This window comes from Sardina pilchardus, chromosome 14, assembly GCF_963854185.1.
Source record: "Sardina pilchardus chromosome 14, fSarPil1.1, whole genome shotgun sequence".
Taxonomy (NCBI): Eukaryota; Metazoa; Chordata; class Actinopteri; order Clupeiformes; family Clupeidae; genus Sardina; species Sardina pilchardus.
The window spans coordinates 13,889,005-13,902,193 of record NC_085007.1 but is presented as its reverse complement, the minus strand read 5'-3'; the positions used below and the strand labels follow the sequence as shown (position 1 = coordinate 13,902,193).

Genomic DNA, 13,189 nt, shown 5'->3' with positions numbered 1-13,189 from the left:
AAAGCAACAATTAAAAAAGCAGACTTGTTCAAAACACGCAAGGTTGACTCTTTTATATTTCAATTAGAATTTTGATAATTACAAAGTCAAAATGATTGTAAATAATTGTTTGTTGGGAGTCGTAAAATTATAAGCCTGAAAACAACATTATCAGTTAAAGCTGCCTTTGTTTTTCTTTACGTTCAAACTCCTATGGAAGAAACACGTGGTTATTGTTAAGCTCTTTTCTATTTTCATTTTCATATCATTCCATTATTGTATTTGTGCACAGACCAAACAAAAAGTGCCCTCTTTTTTCCACAATGAGTGGTGAGAGCGGCGTTTCTAAGATTTCTTCCCATATTTAGCATGAGATTGTGCAAGTCTTGGTGATTATGGGAGAATAAAAGAGAAAAGACCGTGTTGTCTGTTTCATTGTCCCTCATGCACACACACAAATCTGCCTTGACGAGATCCGTCCTCTTTTCCCCTTGTAGTGAGCACTTTAATATTCATAGATGTTCATATGAAGCCCTCAGATTGTGACAGCGTTTATGCTATGTGTATACGGCCTTTCTCTCAATAGCCGGCTCCTCTATTTTTCTGGTTTGATGGACTGCAAGTAAAGGAGCACTTTCCTCTCTCTGCATCGGCAAGGACATCTTTATTCTATCCCGGATTCGCGGGTCCACCATTCACGTCGGCTCGGAATGATGTCAGGCGAGTGAAAAGTGGTGCAAATCAATCTTTCATGGTATTTTGAGGACAATTTGACATCCATGCACCCCTCTTTTCTTAAAAAAAAGAACAAGGGGATGGGTCCGAATGTGAGGAGAAGTTGAGGGTCTGACGAGCATGGACGCGCAATCGAATTGGATAGAAGGAAGACGCAGAGCGTCAATGGCGAGCGGGTCGCTAAAACCCAGTGACGAGGGGAAATTAAGGTGAGTGACAGGGCAAGAAAAAAGATTACGCTTCAACAGCTGCATTTTATAGGGGTGTCCCCTTCATTCATTTGTCTTCCACCATATGATTTTCACCCCTCTTCAAATGGGGTTCATTCTCATCGCCTCTGCGTTGATATTTGGCATATAAAAGTTTATTTGAAACGTTCTGAACATGTAAACTATTTGCCTTATATATTACTAGGCCTATAACGCATATAGTATAGCCTATGCGTACTATATGAGTTGACTGAATTACACATTTAAATTAGATACATTTAGCTCATTTCCCCATATCAAAACTCAAAACATTACGCATTCTTTGCATTGATGATGCCACATGATGGCAATGGCAGACCCATACCATTACGTTGTTCAAGTAGGCTAGAACACTATGGTGTTCCTTTTGAAACCCTTTTTTTTGGGGATAAAACTAAAAACAGATTTAAAAGGAGTTAACACTGCATTAAAATGTCTCGCATGTTGATTTTCGATTTGAGTTTGTCTATCTTGAACTCTATGAAAAATATTGAACATGTAGGCTTTAGTTTCTTCATTAAATAAATTCAGTTTAATATAAATTGCTGCACAGTATTCACACTACCAAATTTGACAATAAAATTAATATGCATAAAACGCTTACATTAATTTACACATGTAATTGGACTGAATTTAGTTAATTAAATTGGATTAGACCATCAATTATACAGCCTATTAGATGATCATCATTAACACTTTCATTCAATCATAAATCACAAAGTCAATTGACTCCATGCTGCAAATTGGTCAACCCTTTCAAGAGATCAACAAGCACGGGCTGCGTAAAATTCAAGATCTACAAGTTTTTATTTTGGCCAATCCCAATAAAACGAACAGCTTCCACCCTTAAAAGAAATATTGTAGGCTACGAGACACACCAGCTGCAACCACTCGAGCTTCAACGACAGAACTCGGTTTTCAGAGGGGATATTCATATGTACCATTAAAAAGAGATTAAGGTAGATATCACAGCATGGGCATAGCGGCGGAGAGGCTTATCGGCAGGAAAGGTGAGAGAGGGTGAATCCGTCCCCCAAAGAGCTCTCCCCGAGATGGGACTCGGCACCTGCCCGATGACACTCCAGCACCACGGGAGGTGCGTTTTAGAAAGGGGGGTAGTAATAATCGAAGTCTGAAGGTTCTGTCACAAAGGTTCCAAACAAGAAAAAAAACAAGAAAAAAATCTTCAACTAAAAACTGAAAGATGACTATGCAGGTCTATGCCATCAAACATTCAATGGAAATAAACAATTAGGCTAATTGTGTTATAAAACCAAATTGAATACTCTTTCCATCCTCTCTATCACTATAGACATGTCAGATGCTCCAATGATTCTAATAAGATAGGAAATCAATTGCATGTGCAAGTGTTTGCCTGTGTTTCCTTTTCTAAGTGTCTATATGCTTCTCTTAAGTGCAACAACTCACAATTACAATCTCTCTATGGAATCATCCCAGACAGCCCTTTTCTGTCCACATGCAGGGGCATCATATTCATAAAAGAAAGAGACACCAAGAGGATCAAAATCATGGGGAGGATTTAAGAACAGCTGCGGATTGTCGACGCGGGACAAAGGGGAGAGGAGAGGGGGGTCCTTCTCACTGGTGCTGGTACCACTCCCTCCCAGCGAGGGTAAATATTTTAAATGACAATGCTCAATAAATGTTGGATTTCCAACAAAATTCCCCCCGGACAGGTTCCACAGGGAGTTGAGACAATGGCAAGGGCAGCACCAGGGCCATCCCTGAGCTGCGTGTCTACAATGTAGGCAAAGGGAAATCCTGTATGAGTGCCTCCTAATTGCTCACACTGCAAGAGGATCACAAGCAGCAGACTGAGCGCAGATTGAGATTAATGTATATGTAATATGCATTACATTTAATGTATACTTAATACAGCTCCTGACAATGAACTTGCCACTTCCACTGAACAGAGACAGCCTAAATCCAATATGTGTTACTTGGCAATGATCTCAATTATTTACACTTATTCACACAGATTAGACTTCAATTATGCAGTGTATTTGTAACTGATGTCTGGGAGGTAATGGGTACATTATACACACAATTTACGAGTACTGAAGTAGCAGTGGTCCATGAAATGTGAAATGAAAATTACGCAACAGGTCAGACGTTTGATACGGCGCCAGTCACAAACAGATAGGGATATAGGGGGTGAGTGATTTCTCTGGCATAACTGAGGCCATGCGTCATGTAATGCCTTCGCCTGCTTGTGTGGCTTCATTAGGAGAGTCAAGAGGTGCATGCAGGGCAAAAGTGGCAAACAATGAAATGGCATTCTGTTCACTTGAGCAACCCTGTAATGAGAATGCGGACCAGTCAAGGCCCTTAGATCAACACTAGAGCACCTGAAGGTCACATGCATTCATAGATATGAACAAACACTTTCAGTACAGGTCTCTAATGTGCTCAAACGGTACAGGCGTATAGAAACGGGACAATGCACAAGACCTTGGGGAATGCTGGGGAGGATTAAAACCATGAACTATTTGCCTTCGAGGCACGAATATACAAGCGAGCTCATCTGTATTTAAAAAGCCCACTTAGGCTGTTAGGTCCTTTGATAGGATGTTTCTTTTATGACTTGTGGCCCTTGAGTGCCACCATTTAGGGTTCAATTAGGAGCATCCTCCCTTCATCGGATGGGCACTGATGGGTCTACTGACCGCCCATGCCAAAGAAGGGCACCAAAACGCCTATTAAAACGACGGAAGAGGAACTTCACATATCCACATATTCCCCCACTGATGGTAGATGGGGCCATTGCCCATTACTGGAAGGGGCGTCCGCAACTTTTTAAGTACCCTTTTAGAGGGCAATTTCAGGCCTATAGCGAAGACTTTCCCTGGGTGCGCTTGCTGATGTGTAGTTACCGGATGTCTAAATGTGCAAAAACCGCAACTGGGTGCTTACATCATCCACACAAACACTCCAATTAAAGAGGGGTGGATACAACCAGACGTTTGTTAGAAGGAGACACACACACTCAACATAAAATTGTTTTAACATCTATTTCTCAAGGACAAATACAAAATCCTTCGTATCTGTTCTGATACATGACTGAAAAGCTCAGTTGAAGAAATTAAAATGTTTAAGGACTTAACTATAACAGCAATAATATGAGGAAGATTCCTCTAGGAAATGAATAAATTCTGCTTTTAATCATGAGACTTGCTGGCCATTTATTTCAGTTAAATGTTAAATGCAGCATGAAGTTGCATAGAAAATATATAATTCCTTTATACACACACAACAGCATAAACCATACAAATAGACTATTGTTTTTACGTACAGAGAATGACTTAATTTTATGAAAGAGCTTCAGAAAAAAAACAAAACAAAAAACAAAGCTCAGTTTTCAGTATGAAGGTTCACTTGATCTCGGAATGTGTTAGAGGAAACCAAAGTCAAGAAACAGAAATTAATAAAAAGAAAATAAAAGAAGCACAAAAGTAGTCTTTTGATGTTTTTAATACACTGTTACCTGTACACATGAGGAAAAAACACTAAAATTAAACATTTTTTTGAAATTATAATATCCCTTTTCATTAAGCAATGAAGTTAATACTAGATTTTCAAATTTGTAACTAATCAATCATACATATATTAGAGATCACACATAATTGAAAGAAAAAATTATAATTAAAAAGTTATTAGCATTGGACTGTACACGAGTCCACAGTGTGTACTGGTTGGGGCATTAGGGGAAGCTGGGTGGTACCAAATAAGACAACTTTGATCTTAATACTTATAATATAAAAAACTACAATTAATTATTACACAGGTAGGATCTGGGGGCTTAGCAGTCTTGAATCGTACAGAAACATACATAAAAACCTATCATTTCTCATTTTTGTCCATAGCAAGATGCAACATCAAATTTCAAATTACACATTCACGATCTTTGAAAAATTTCAGTATGAAAACAGAACAGAAAAACAGGGAGAGTTTTCCTGTGATAATGACTCCATGAAGAGAAAAAAAAACGTCTTTGATTTAATTATATATATATATTTTAAATAAAGTATTTAGTCAAGTATCCGAGCATACATACATAGTTTTACAAGATAGCAAAGGCAAAAACTCACAATATGCAACAACCCCATGTATCCCAATATCAGATCATTGTAATAAAAAAATTATCCATTACATTTCCATACGCCTAAAAAAAATATATCTAAGATCTACAAGATAAACGTTTGTCAAAATATTAGAGAATCCATCTTTGTTTCAAAAATGAAATAAGATATTGCACCTTTTTAAACCAGAGTACAATAAAATGACAAGGAAAACAGAATACAAAGCACAACAGGAATTAAATTAGGAATCGACTGCCATTTGCCAACATCACTCATCGTTTTTTGTAACAAAAGAATACATTTTCCTGTAACAAAACATCACAGTTTCATTTTACTGAATTAAAATGCTTTATGTAAAAGGAAAAGAAAGAAAACATTTTTACACATTCTTTAAACATTTTATGACAAAAACAAAACAAAAATGCATTCAAGACTGCTAAGCCCAAAATTACGATTTTATTGCAACAGAACTAGAAAAAATAGATTATATTGCGTTGTTGAAATGTTACAATTCCGGGGTTCATTTTGGCGGGTTTATTTTTTAAATCTGAATTAAAAAGGAAAATATAGAAAAAAAAAAAAACAGCTGTGAGGTCCAAAAGGGATCCCGGAATTTGTCCATTCATATAATGGTGTACACAAGTATTTAGTAACAATTTTTTTGATGTTCCTGATTTAGAAATATTCTTTTTTTAAATTGTATAAGTCATTCTACAGCTAGTGTTTCTCGCTAAGAAAAAAAAGTAAGTCTTCAAGGCGTTGCAAATCTAGAAACCTCTGTTACAAAAGGTTTTTGTTTTCATCCTCTCAGTGATTCAAAAGTCTCCGACTAAAGGGCTTCCACTCTAATGATCCTGCAAAAAGAAAGACCACAGCGTGAGAAGAGGAAACGCACTCAGAAAAACAGCAGCCGGCGGAGAACACAGATTCACACACACACACACACACACACACACACACTGGTTACTCACTCACCACTTCATGCAACACATCACATATCCAAATCAAAATGAGTAGATAGATAATAACAGAAATGTTACTGCTCGTCATATTTTCAGAAGAGGACGCCTGTTTGAGTTTATATTAACTGAAACGGTACATGCAGCGTTCCATTATACTATCATTTCCATCCAACAATGACTCCTCCTCTGGCCCATTACAGGCCGATAAAAATATCTATAACAATGACGCAAAAAAGCATCGCTCTAGCTAATATCACAACGTCCACACAGAAACTAACGATAATAATGCCAGTATCTTTACAGTAAATCATCTTTATAGTCATCATTCCTAATGTGAGCGGCCCTTTACATGTAGAAGTTACTTTTAATTTATTCACTTAACCAATGTGTTCTGACAGCACACAGATACAGTAGTGTATCTGATAGATGTATCTAAAGAGACATGTTTTCAGTGTGTATGTACTCCTACAGTGTTTGCCCACTGACCCGATTTTTTCCCTAGCACCTACAGGAGACGTGACATAATCAGCTGATCACCTGAGTAAATAATCAGCTGATCGGCTAAGTCAATAATTGACCGTTTTATCAGGCGCGGTCATGTTCGCTTTGAATATGAACCTGTTATGACACCCAGCTTTGCATGTCTTACTGGACTTTTTTACTACCATCAATTTCAGACCCAGCTGCCGCTAGATATCTGAAGTGGTTCAATGCAGGAAGTGTAAAGAAAATTCAGTCTTTAATCTATTGATGTAGTCTCCTCTGTGCTGTAGTTTTAAGTCACTTTTGGGTAAAAGTGTTTGCTATTTAAATAAATGTAATGTAAACTGACCATTTAAGTGAAAGGTTAATGCTCCAGGAGATTCTGGGGGTAACAAAATGGCTCTGCAACCTACATCTGCTGTGCTGCCGCCAACATATGGCAACAAGATGGATGCCATTTTCCATTTGCAACATATCTGTTTGACCAAACTTCAACCTGTGGACAGTGCTGGTCTTAAGGTGTAGTGTAGTGTGGTGATGCGGTCCTCACCTGAAGGCCCGGAGCCTGTGTCTGCTGTGCACCCTGGCCATAGTAGGCCCCCTGCTGTCTGTAATACTCCACCCAGGCAGCACTGTAATCAGGAGGGGAGCTCTGCTGAGAACCTGACACTGCAGCCTGACCTGGAGAGGGGGGGGGGGGGGGAGGGAGAGAGAGAGAGAGAGAGAGAGAGAGAGAGAGAGAGAGAGAGAGAGAGAGAGAGAGAGAGAGAGAGAGAGAGAGAGAGAGAGAGAGAATTAAACCAACATACTGACAAGGCAAAATGAATGGACAAGTTCACAGATAAAAGTTTGGAGAAAGCTGGGCAACACTAAGCAATTCGCCCACACACGCAGAACAGAACAGAGCTGAGCTGTAATGAAGCCCTACGGCATGGTAGCAACATGAAGACAGTAAGCGAATGCCAGTGACAGAGGAGAAAAGAAAGGGGGCAGAAGAGAACGCAGAAGACCGAGCGAAAGTACAAGACAGAACAGTGATTCGACACACAACAGAGAGAGTCAGAGAGAGACAGACAGACAGAGACACAGAGAGACAGACAGACAGACAGACATAGACAGCAGTAGTGAGAGGCTGAGAAAGAGCTCAGTCAGAGAGGAGTACGTCAGAGCAAGAGCAAGCACTTGCACTTACTCTGTTTCTTGTAGTACTCCTCCCATGCTTTGCTGTAGTCAGGGCCGCTGCTCTGGGCTTGGCTTTGCTGACCTGCACACAAACATACGAGGAGGGGGGTGGGGGGGGGGGGGGGGGTTGAGTCAAAACTTCTGCCGTACCTCAGCCTAGGGTCACCCATCCCATTACTACATGCATTAAATATGACTACAAATCAGGTTTGTCAGGCCCCTGTTTACGACCACAGTCGGCTAGGGAAGAGAGGGTCTAAATGCTCCAGCAGTGAGACTCTAGCAGTGAGCAAAAGCCTCCATTGCTAGAGCATGAAGTGCATCCAGCAGCCACTGTGTGGCATTGTAACTGAGAAGGTAAGCACACAGCCCTGGTTATAATCACTCTTTAAGCTGAAGATTAAGATACCGGGACATATTTAAAGGTGACCTGCATTATAGGAGATCAGACCGGCAGCGAGGACACTGGTCAACGCAGTCCTTACAGGGGACCAGTGCCTGTCACACTGACCCACCTAATCAGCTTGACTCATTCGGGTTGTTGCTTTGTCAATGGAAAAATCAACACTTCACTATCCTCGTTTCATGATTTCCCTCCTTTTGCAGATATAGAGACAAAGGCTTTCAACATGTACTTATTTTTTTTATGTGCTTTTTAAACACTTGAAAGACCCGACACTACAAGTGTGACATATGCACCAAAGTGGCACCAACCGTGCTACTAGAATGAACGCAAAATTCAGAGTGCTATGCTATTGCGTGTAAACACTTAAGTATAGAGAGAGCACTTTGATGAATGATGAGAATTACAACAAGGGAAATGACAAACTAATGCTCTTCACTCATCCTTACGGAGAAAATGAACTGCTGACTAAAACTTAACATGGCAGCTGAAGTCTGTTGACACTGCTGTGAGATGGATAGTAACCAATTCCACCTTTGGCCAAGCTGTGTTGGGGAGTAGGGGGGTTGCCATGGCACTGCCAGTGAGGCTGTAGTGATGGAGACGGGGGCCGGTGGACAGGTGGGGGACCAGCAGGAGACTCGGTGTGTGGGGTGAGGGGGGTGAGGGGGGGTCTGGGAGAGGTTCTCAGATTTGATGTTTTGGATGGGGTGTGGGGGGTGAGAGGGGTATGTGTGTGTGTGTGTGGGGGGGGGGGACTGGGCAGTTAAGACCCTCAGACATCTTAAGCCTGTCCTGCTGGAGGGCTGGCGGAATCCTTGTCGGCAGGAGGTCGGCTGGCAGTGACACAGGGGTCGGCTAGTGGTGGTTCCTTTAGTAACTCGCAGCTATCGCCCTCTCATACACGCACACTCCCTCACTCACTCACACACACACTTGCCTAGCTTTTTATAATACTGCTCCCATGCTTTGGAATAGTCCATCTGTCCGGTCTGGGATCCATTGTGACCTGCAACCAGACAGAGATAACACTGTTTGAAAAACAGAGCCTCTGAACTGATGGGCCAGTACCTTTCTCCGCCCCCCCCCCCCCCCTCACTTCCTCTCCTCTCTTCATCTCTCTGTGAAAGTGCAGAGACGCCAGTGCGACTCTCTCTACTAGCCTCTAACCTCCTCGGGTGGCAAAAGCGACGACAGCAGCAGCGGCAGCAGCAGCAGCAGCAGCACGTTAATGGTCTCTTACTCACCAGCATGTGAAATGTAGCCTTAAGTCTGTTCACACAAAGAGCCATGGCGTAGTGAGGGAAAGAGTGTGTGTGTGTGTGTGTGTGTAGGGGGGGGGGGGGGGCTGTATTGTGTTCCATGTAAGAAATGGAGTTGGCATACCCTACCACTGGGGCAGGAGGTGCAGAAGAGGGGTAAAGAAAGGGGTGGAGGAGGGGGGGGGGGGGGGGGGTGTACGGGTGCAAGATGGCCTTGGAAGAGGTGGCGTCTTTTGTGTGTGGGTGTGTGTGTGTGTGGAGGGGTATATGGTAGAGGACTTACTAGGGTCCTGCTGTCCCTGGGGCTGCCATGGCTGGTATGTTGTTCCCCAGCCCCCGGTCATGAAGGTCTGCGGCCCACTGCCACAGGAAACAAGACAACAACACTTTCAATACACTACAATCTCAACTTACAGCTTAAAATGTATGACATAGCAGGACAACACAGACCATCACCAGTGAATCACACCACGTGCATTTATTAAGTGGGAGGCTTGTATACAGCTGTGTGTGTGTGTGTGTGTGTGTGTGTGTGTGCGTGTGTGTGCTCTACCCAAGCATTATTTATAGAGAAAGAGCCCTCTTAAGAGAGGAAGTTGTGGAGTGCTCCCTGCCCACAATAGTCTGCATTAAAAAAAAAAGGCTTACCAGGCACAAGAGGGAAGTGAAATGGAAAAACAAAAAACACACGCGCACTCACACACACAAAAACACAAAAAAGAAGGCACTTACTTCTGGTGAGGGGTGGCCGGGCCTTGGGTGAAAGGGTTGAGGCCAAAACTGCTGTTGCCTCCCAGCCCTGAAGCCTGGGGGGGGGGAGCAGAGAAGAGCAGCGCAATGAGAGAAAAGAAAAGAAAAGAATAGAGGAGAGAAAAGAAAGAGAAAAGGAAGAGACACTCGAGGCTGAATGAGCAACCAGGCGGGGTCACAGGTCAGACATCGGCCCCTTGCGCACTCCATTAGGCGCGCGCGTGATTGATTGTCGCTCTTCTCACTGGTGTGCGTGGAGAGGGGCCAGGTAGGGTGGGAAGGCCATAAGGGGGGTGTGTGTGAGTGGTTCTGTATGTATGTATGTGTGTGTGTGTGTGTGTGTGTGTGTGTGGTTGGTTGGTTGTGGGGAAAGAGAGAGTGGCACTTGGTGGCTGACTTCACTTCACACCCGAGAAACCTCCAAACCCACAGGGTAGGCTAAGAGAGAGCTGTATGCATATGTACATCTATAATACAATACTGTAGATGCACACAACGCTTATATTTTACTATTGTGATGTTCATATTTTGTAGGTTGCTCTGGACAAAAGAGTCTATACTAAAAAACTACAACCATAACAAAGTGCAATATTCCAATTAGGCATTGGAGATACTGGTCTTCAGCTCATGCAATAATTTAGTCAAGTATTCTTTGAGCAGTCACAGTTATAGTCCCATATATTTGAGCTCCTCCCAGATAGTGCACGAGTATCATATAGCTCCTTATAGTATCTATAAGAAAGGGCTGTACAATGACCCCGTTATTCCGTTAATATGGATTTGAGAGACCACCTTACAAATTTCACTGACACGGCCATTCAAGAAATACTTGGGTGGCAAGTAGGCTGGTTACGACGGGGGTGGGGACAGGGACCAGGGTGTTCGAGAGGGGGGGGGTGGGACCTACCCCAATCTTCTCATCGATCAACTGCCGAGCCACTTCCATCTGCTGGGGGGTGCCGCGGATGGAGAAGATACGCATGTTGGGGTCGGTGTTGGGCGGCGGGTTTCTCTGCAGCTCCACATGGGCTCCTGACTGCTGGTTGATGTTCTTGATGGTCTCCCCACCTGACAAAAAAAAAAAAAAAAAAGTTTAGTGACGTGGGTTCACAATGCTGTTGGCCTCTCCCAACACATTTACAACCAACTGAACAAAAGTTTTGGTCACAACATTCTAAAAAATGAAGGTGTTGTCCCTTGTATCTGGATACAGAAATGTAAAAAAAAAAAAAGTTGTGTTGTATTGTTTTCAATGCAAGTTGTTTTATTTACAACATATTGTGTAACAAATAAAAAGAAAACAAACTGTTGTCCCTATCTGGACACAACTGTGTTAAAAACTACAGAAGTTTTAAGAGAGAACTGTTGGCCATCTGATCTGCAACTAAGACATCAGTTGAGACACACAAACAGGAACATGTATAACGTTATGATCCTTGTGATTTGAATTTCTCAATGTGTTGCTGACTACAGTTCTGAGAATACTTGGGGAGAGTGAATCAGTAATATGAGACCTGGAAACGTGGTATGTTTGGAGAGGAGTCAGCAAGACATATGACAAAGATCACCATCCGTACTGTTGAAAGCCTGGAAGTGGATCTCTAATGTTTTGGGTGTGTGTGAGCAACAAGGGCACAAGCAATTTAGTCAACATTTTGGGCAAGATGAATGTAGCTTGCCAATAGAAAATATCGCACAACTATTTGCAGCCATCAGCCTAAAAGCAGTGCATGGGACGTACTGGGACTCTCGAACAAGACAACGATCTGAAGCAGAAGGCCAAGTTGACCCCTTCAGTCAAAGCTCTGAAGTGGCCATCAAAGTCTCCAGATCTCAGAACGTTTACGCCACTTTGGGAAGATATCAAACATGCAGTTCGTGCAAGACAATCCAAGAATGTACAGGACCAAGAAGCTTTTTTTTTTTTTTTTAATCAAGAATGGGCACCTCTACAATCTGAGGGACAAAAAGGTACTCATCTATAGCATTGGCATTAAAGGGGGCAATGCACAGTGTCAGAACTAAGGGAATGTAAATGTTTGAAGAGGTATTTAATTTCCTTTATTGCCATGTTTAGTTCAATGATTGCATTGTGATGGCCATATGGTTTAATTTGAATCCCATTAAAATAAAAAAAATATTTACCCTGACCATTCATGTTTTCTATGGCAGCCATTTTACAAATTGTGAGTGTGTAAACTTATGAGCAAAACAATATTAGGCCTCCATCTGCTCTGTCGGTTATTGTATGCAACTTTTGGACTAGTTTTGTCGGGGTTTTTTTGGATGGAAAAAGGTAGGCTGCACGCTGAGTGGCTCTGAAATATCATATTTTCTCTGTTTATTTTGACATGGGCAACGTTTGGTTTCAAAGATGAGCCTAAAAATAAAACCCTCCGACCCATTAACAAGTCTCTCTCCAATTCATAAGCTACAGTAGGCCACAAGGATATCCACTGCTTTAATCGCTGGGATCCCACGCCGCTAGGCAGCTTAGGTCAATTAGACTTGCCCAATTAGAGACGGCAATTCCCACATTAGTGACCCACAAATTAAAGAGGATGGGGCCGGGCCGGCTACAAGTGTTCTGATTCCTTCACAGTCTTAAAAGCCAGTCAGAGTGCAATGCATCTACCTTCACAAGAGTTCCACAAGCTGGCTACAACATCTTCCCTTTGTATCTTAATATCCACGCAAATCAGAAACAATGGCCAACACTCCCCCTGCCAAACAGGGAAGGGCTGGCGTAGATGTGTACAGACCACCAACTGTGCTGACTGGGGCTGAAGTGAAGTGCATCCTGAGTGACGAACATACACTGGCTTATGCATCTTAACGCTTCCCCTTATCAAGTGACTTCTTGTGACCAAAACTGACAAATGGGCGTAACATACGTTTTTGCAAGTCTGCAAGTCTGAAAAGTAAGTGTAGAGATAATCTCTCAGCCCATAGGCTCCAGGCTCTCATCTTTATCTCGCTGGTGCCAAAATATAGCTGATTACACACACATTCTCGTAATTCGTATTGGAGAGCTCAAGTCAGGACTGGCCAGTTAAACTGGACCACAAAACTGCTGGGCCACAGG

General features: G+C 42.4%; 1 protein-coding gene across 8 annotated transcripts in view; it reads right to left on the bottom strand.

The window, feature by feature from the left end:
- Nucleotides 1–4,436: 4,436 nt before the first annotated feature.
- fubp3 (far upstream element (FUSE) binding protein 3) overlaps nucleotides 4,437–13,189 on the bottom strand; it is a 30,590-nt gene continuing 21,837 nt past the window's right edge. For 4 of the 8 annotated variants that reach the window (XM_062553508.1, XM_062553507.1, XM_062553510.1 and 1 more), the window contains 7 exons: nucleotides 11,012–11,172; nucleotides 10,087–10,160; nucleotides 9,638–9,714; nucleotides 9,033–9,101; nucleotides 7,700–7,771; nucleotides 7,058–7,188; nucleotides 4,437–5,916 (listed from right to left, as the gene is read on the bottom strand). In XM_062553508.1, coding sequence (XP_062409492.1) covers nucleotides 5,908–5,916; nucleotides 7,058–7,188; nucleotides 7,700–7,771; nucleotides 9,033–9,101; nucleotides 9,638–9,714; nucleotides 10,087–10,160; nucleotides 11,012–11,172 — 593 coding nt within the window. In that variant the 3' untranslated portion in view covers nucleotides 4,437–5,907. The remainder of the gene's footprint in view (nucleotides 5,917–7,057; nucleotides 7,189–7,699; nucleotides 7,772–9,032; nucleotides 9,102–9,637; nucleotides 9,715–10,086; nucleotides 10,161–11,011; nucleotides 11,173–13,189) is intronic. The other 4 variants (XM_062553509.1, XM_062553514.1, XM_062553512.1 and 1 more) reach the window with 2 other exon arrangements.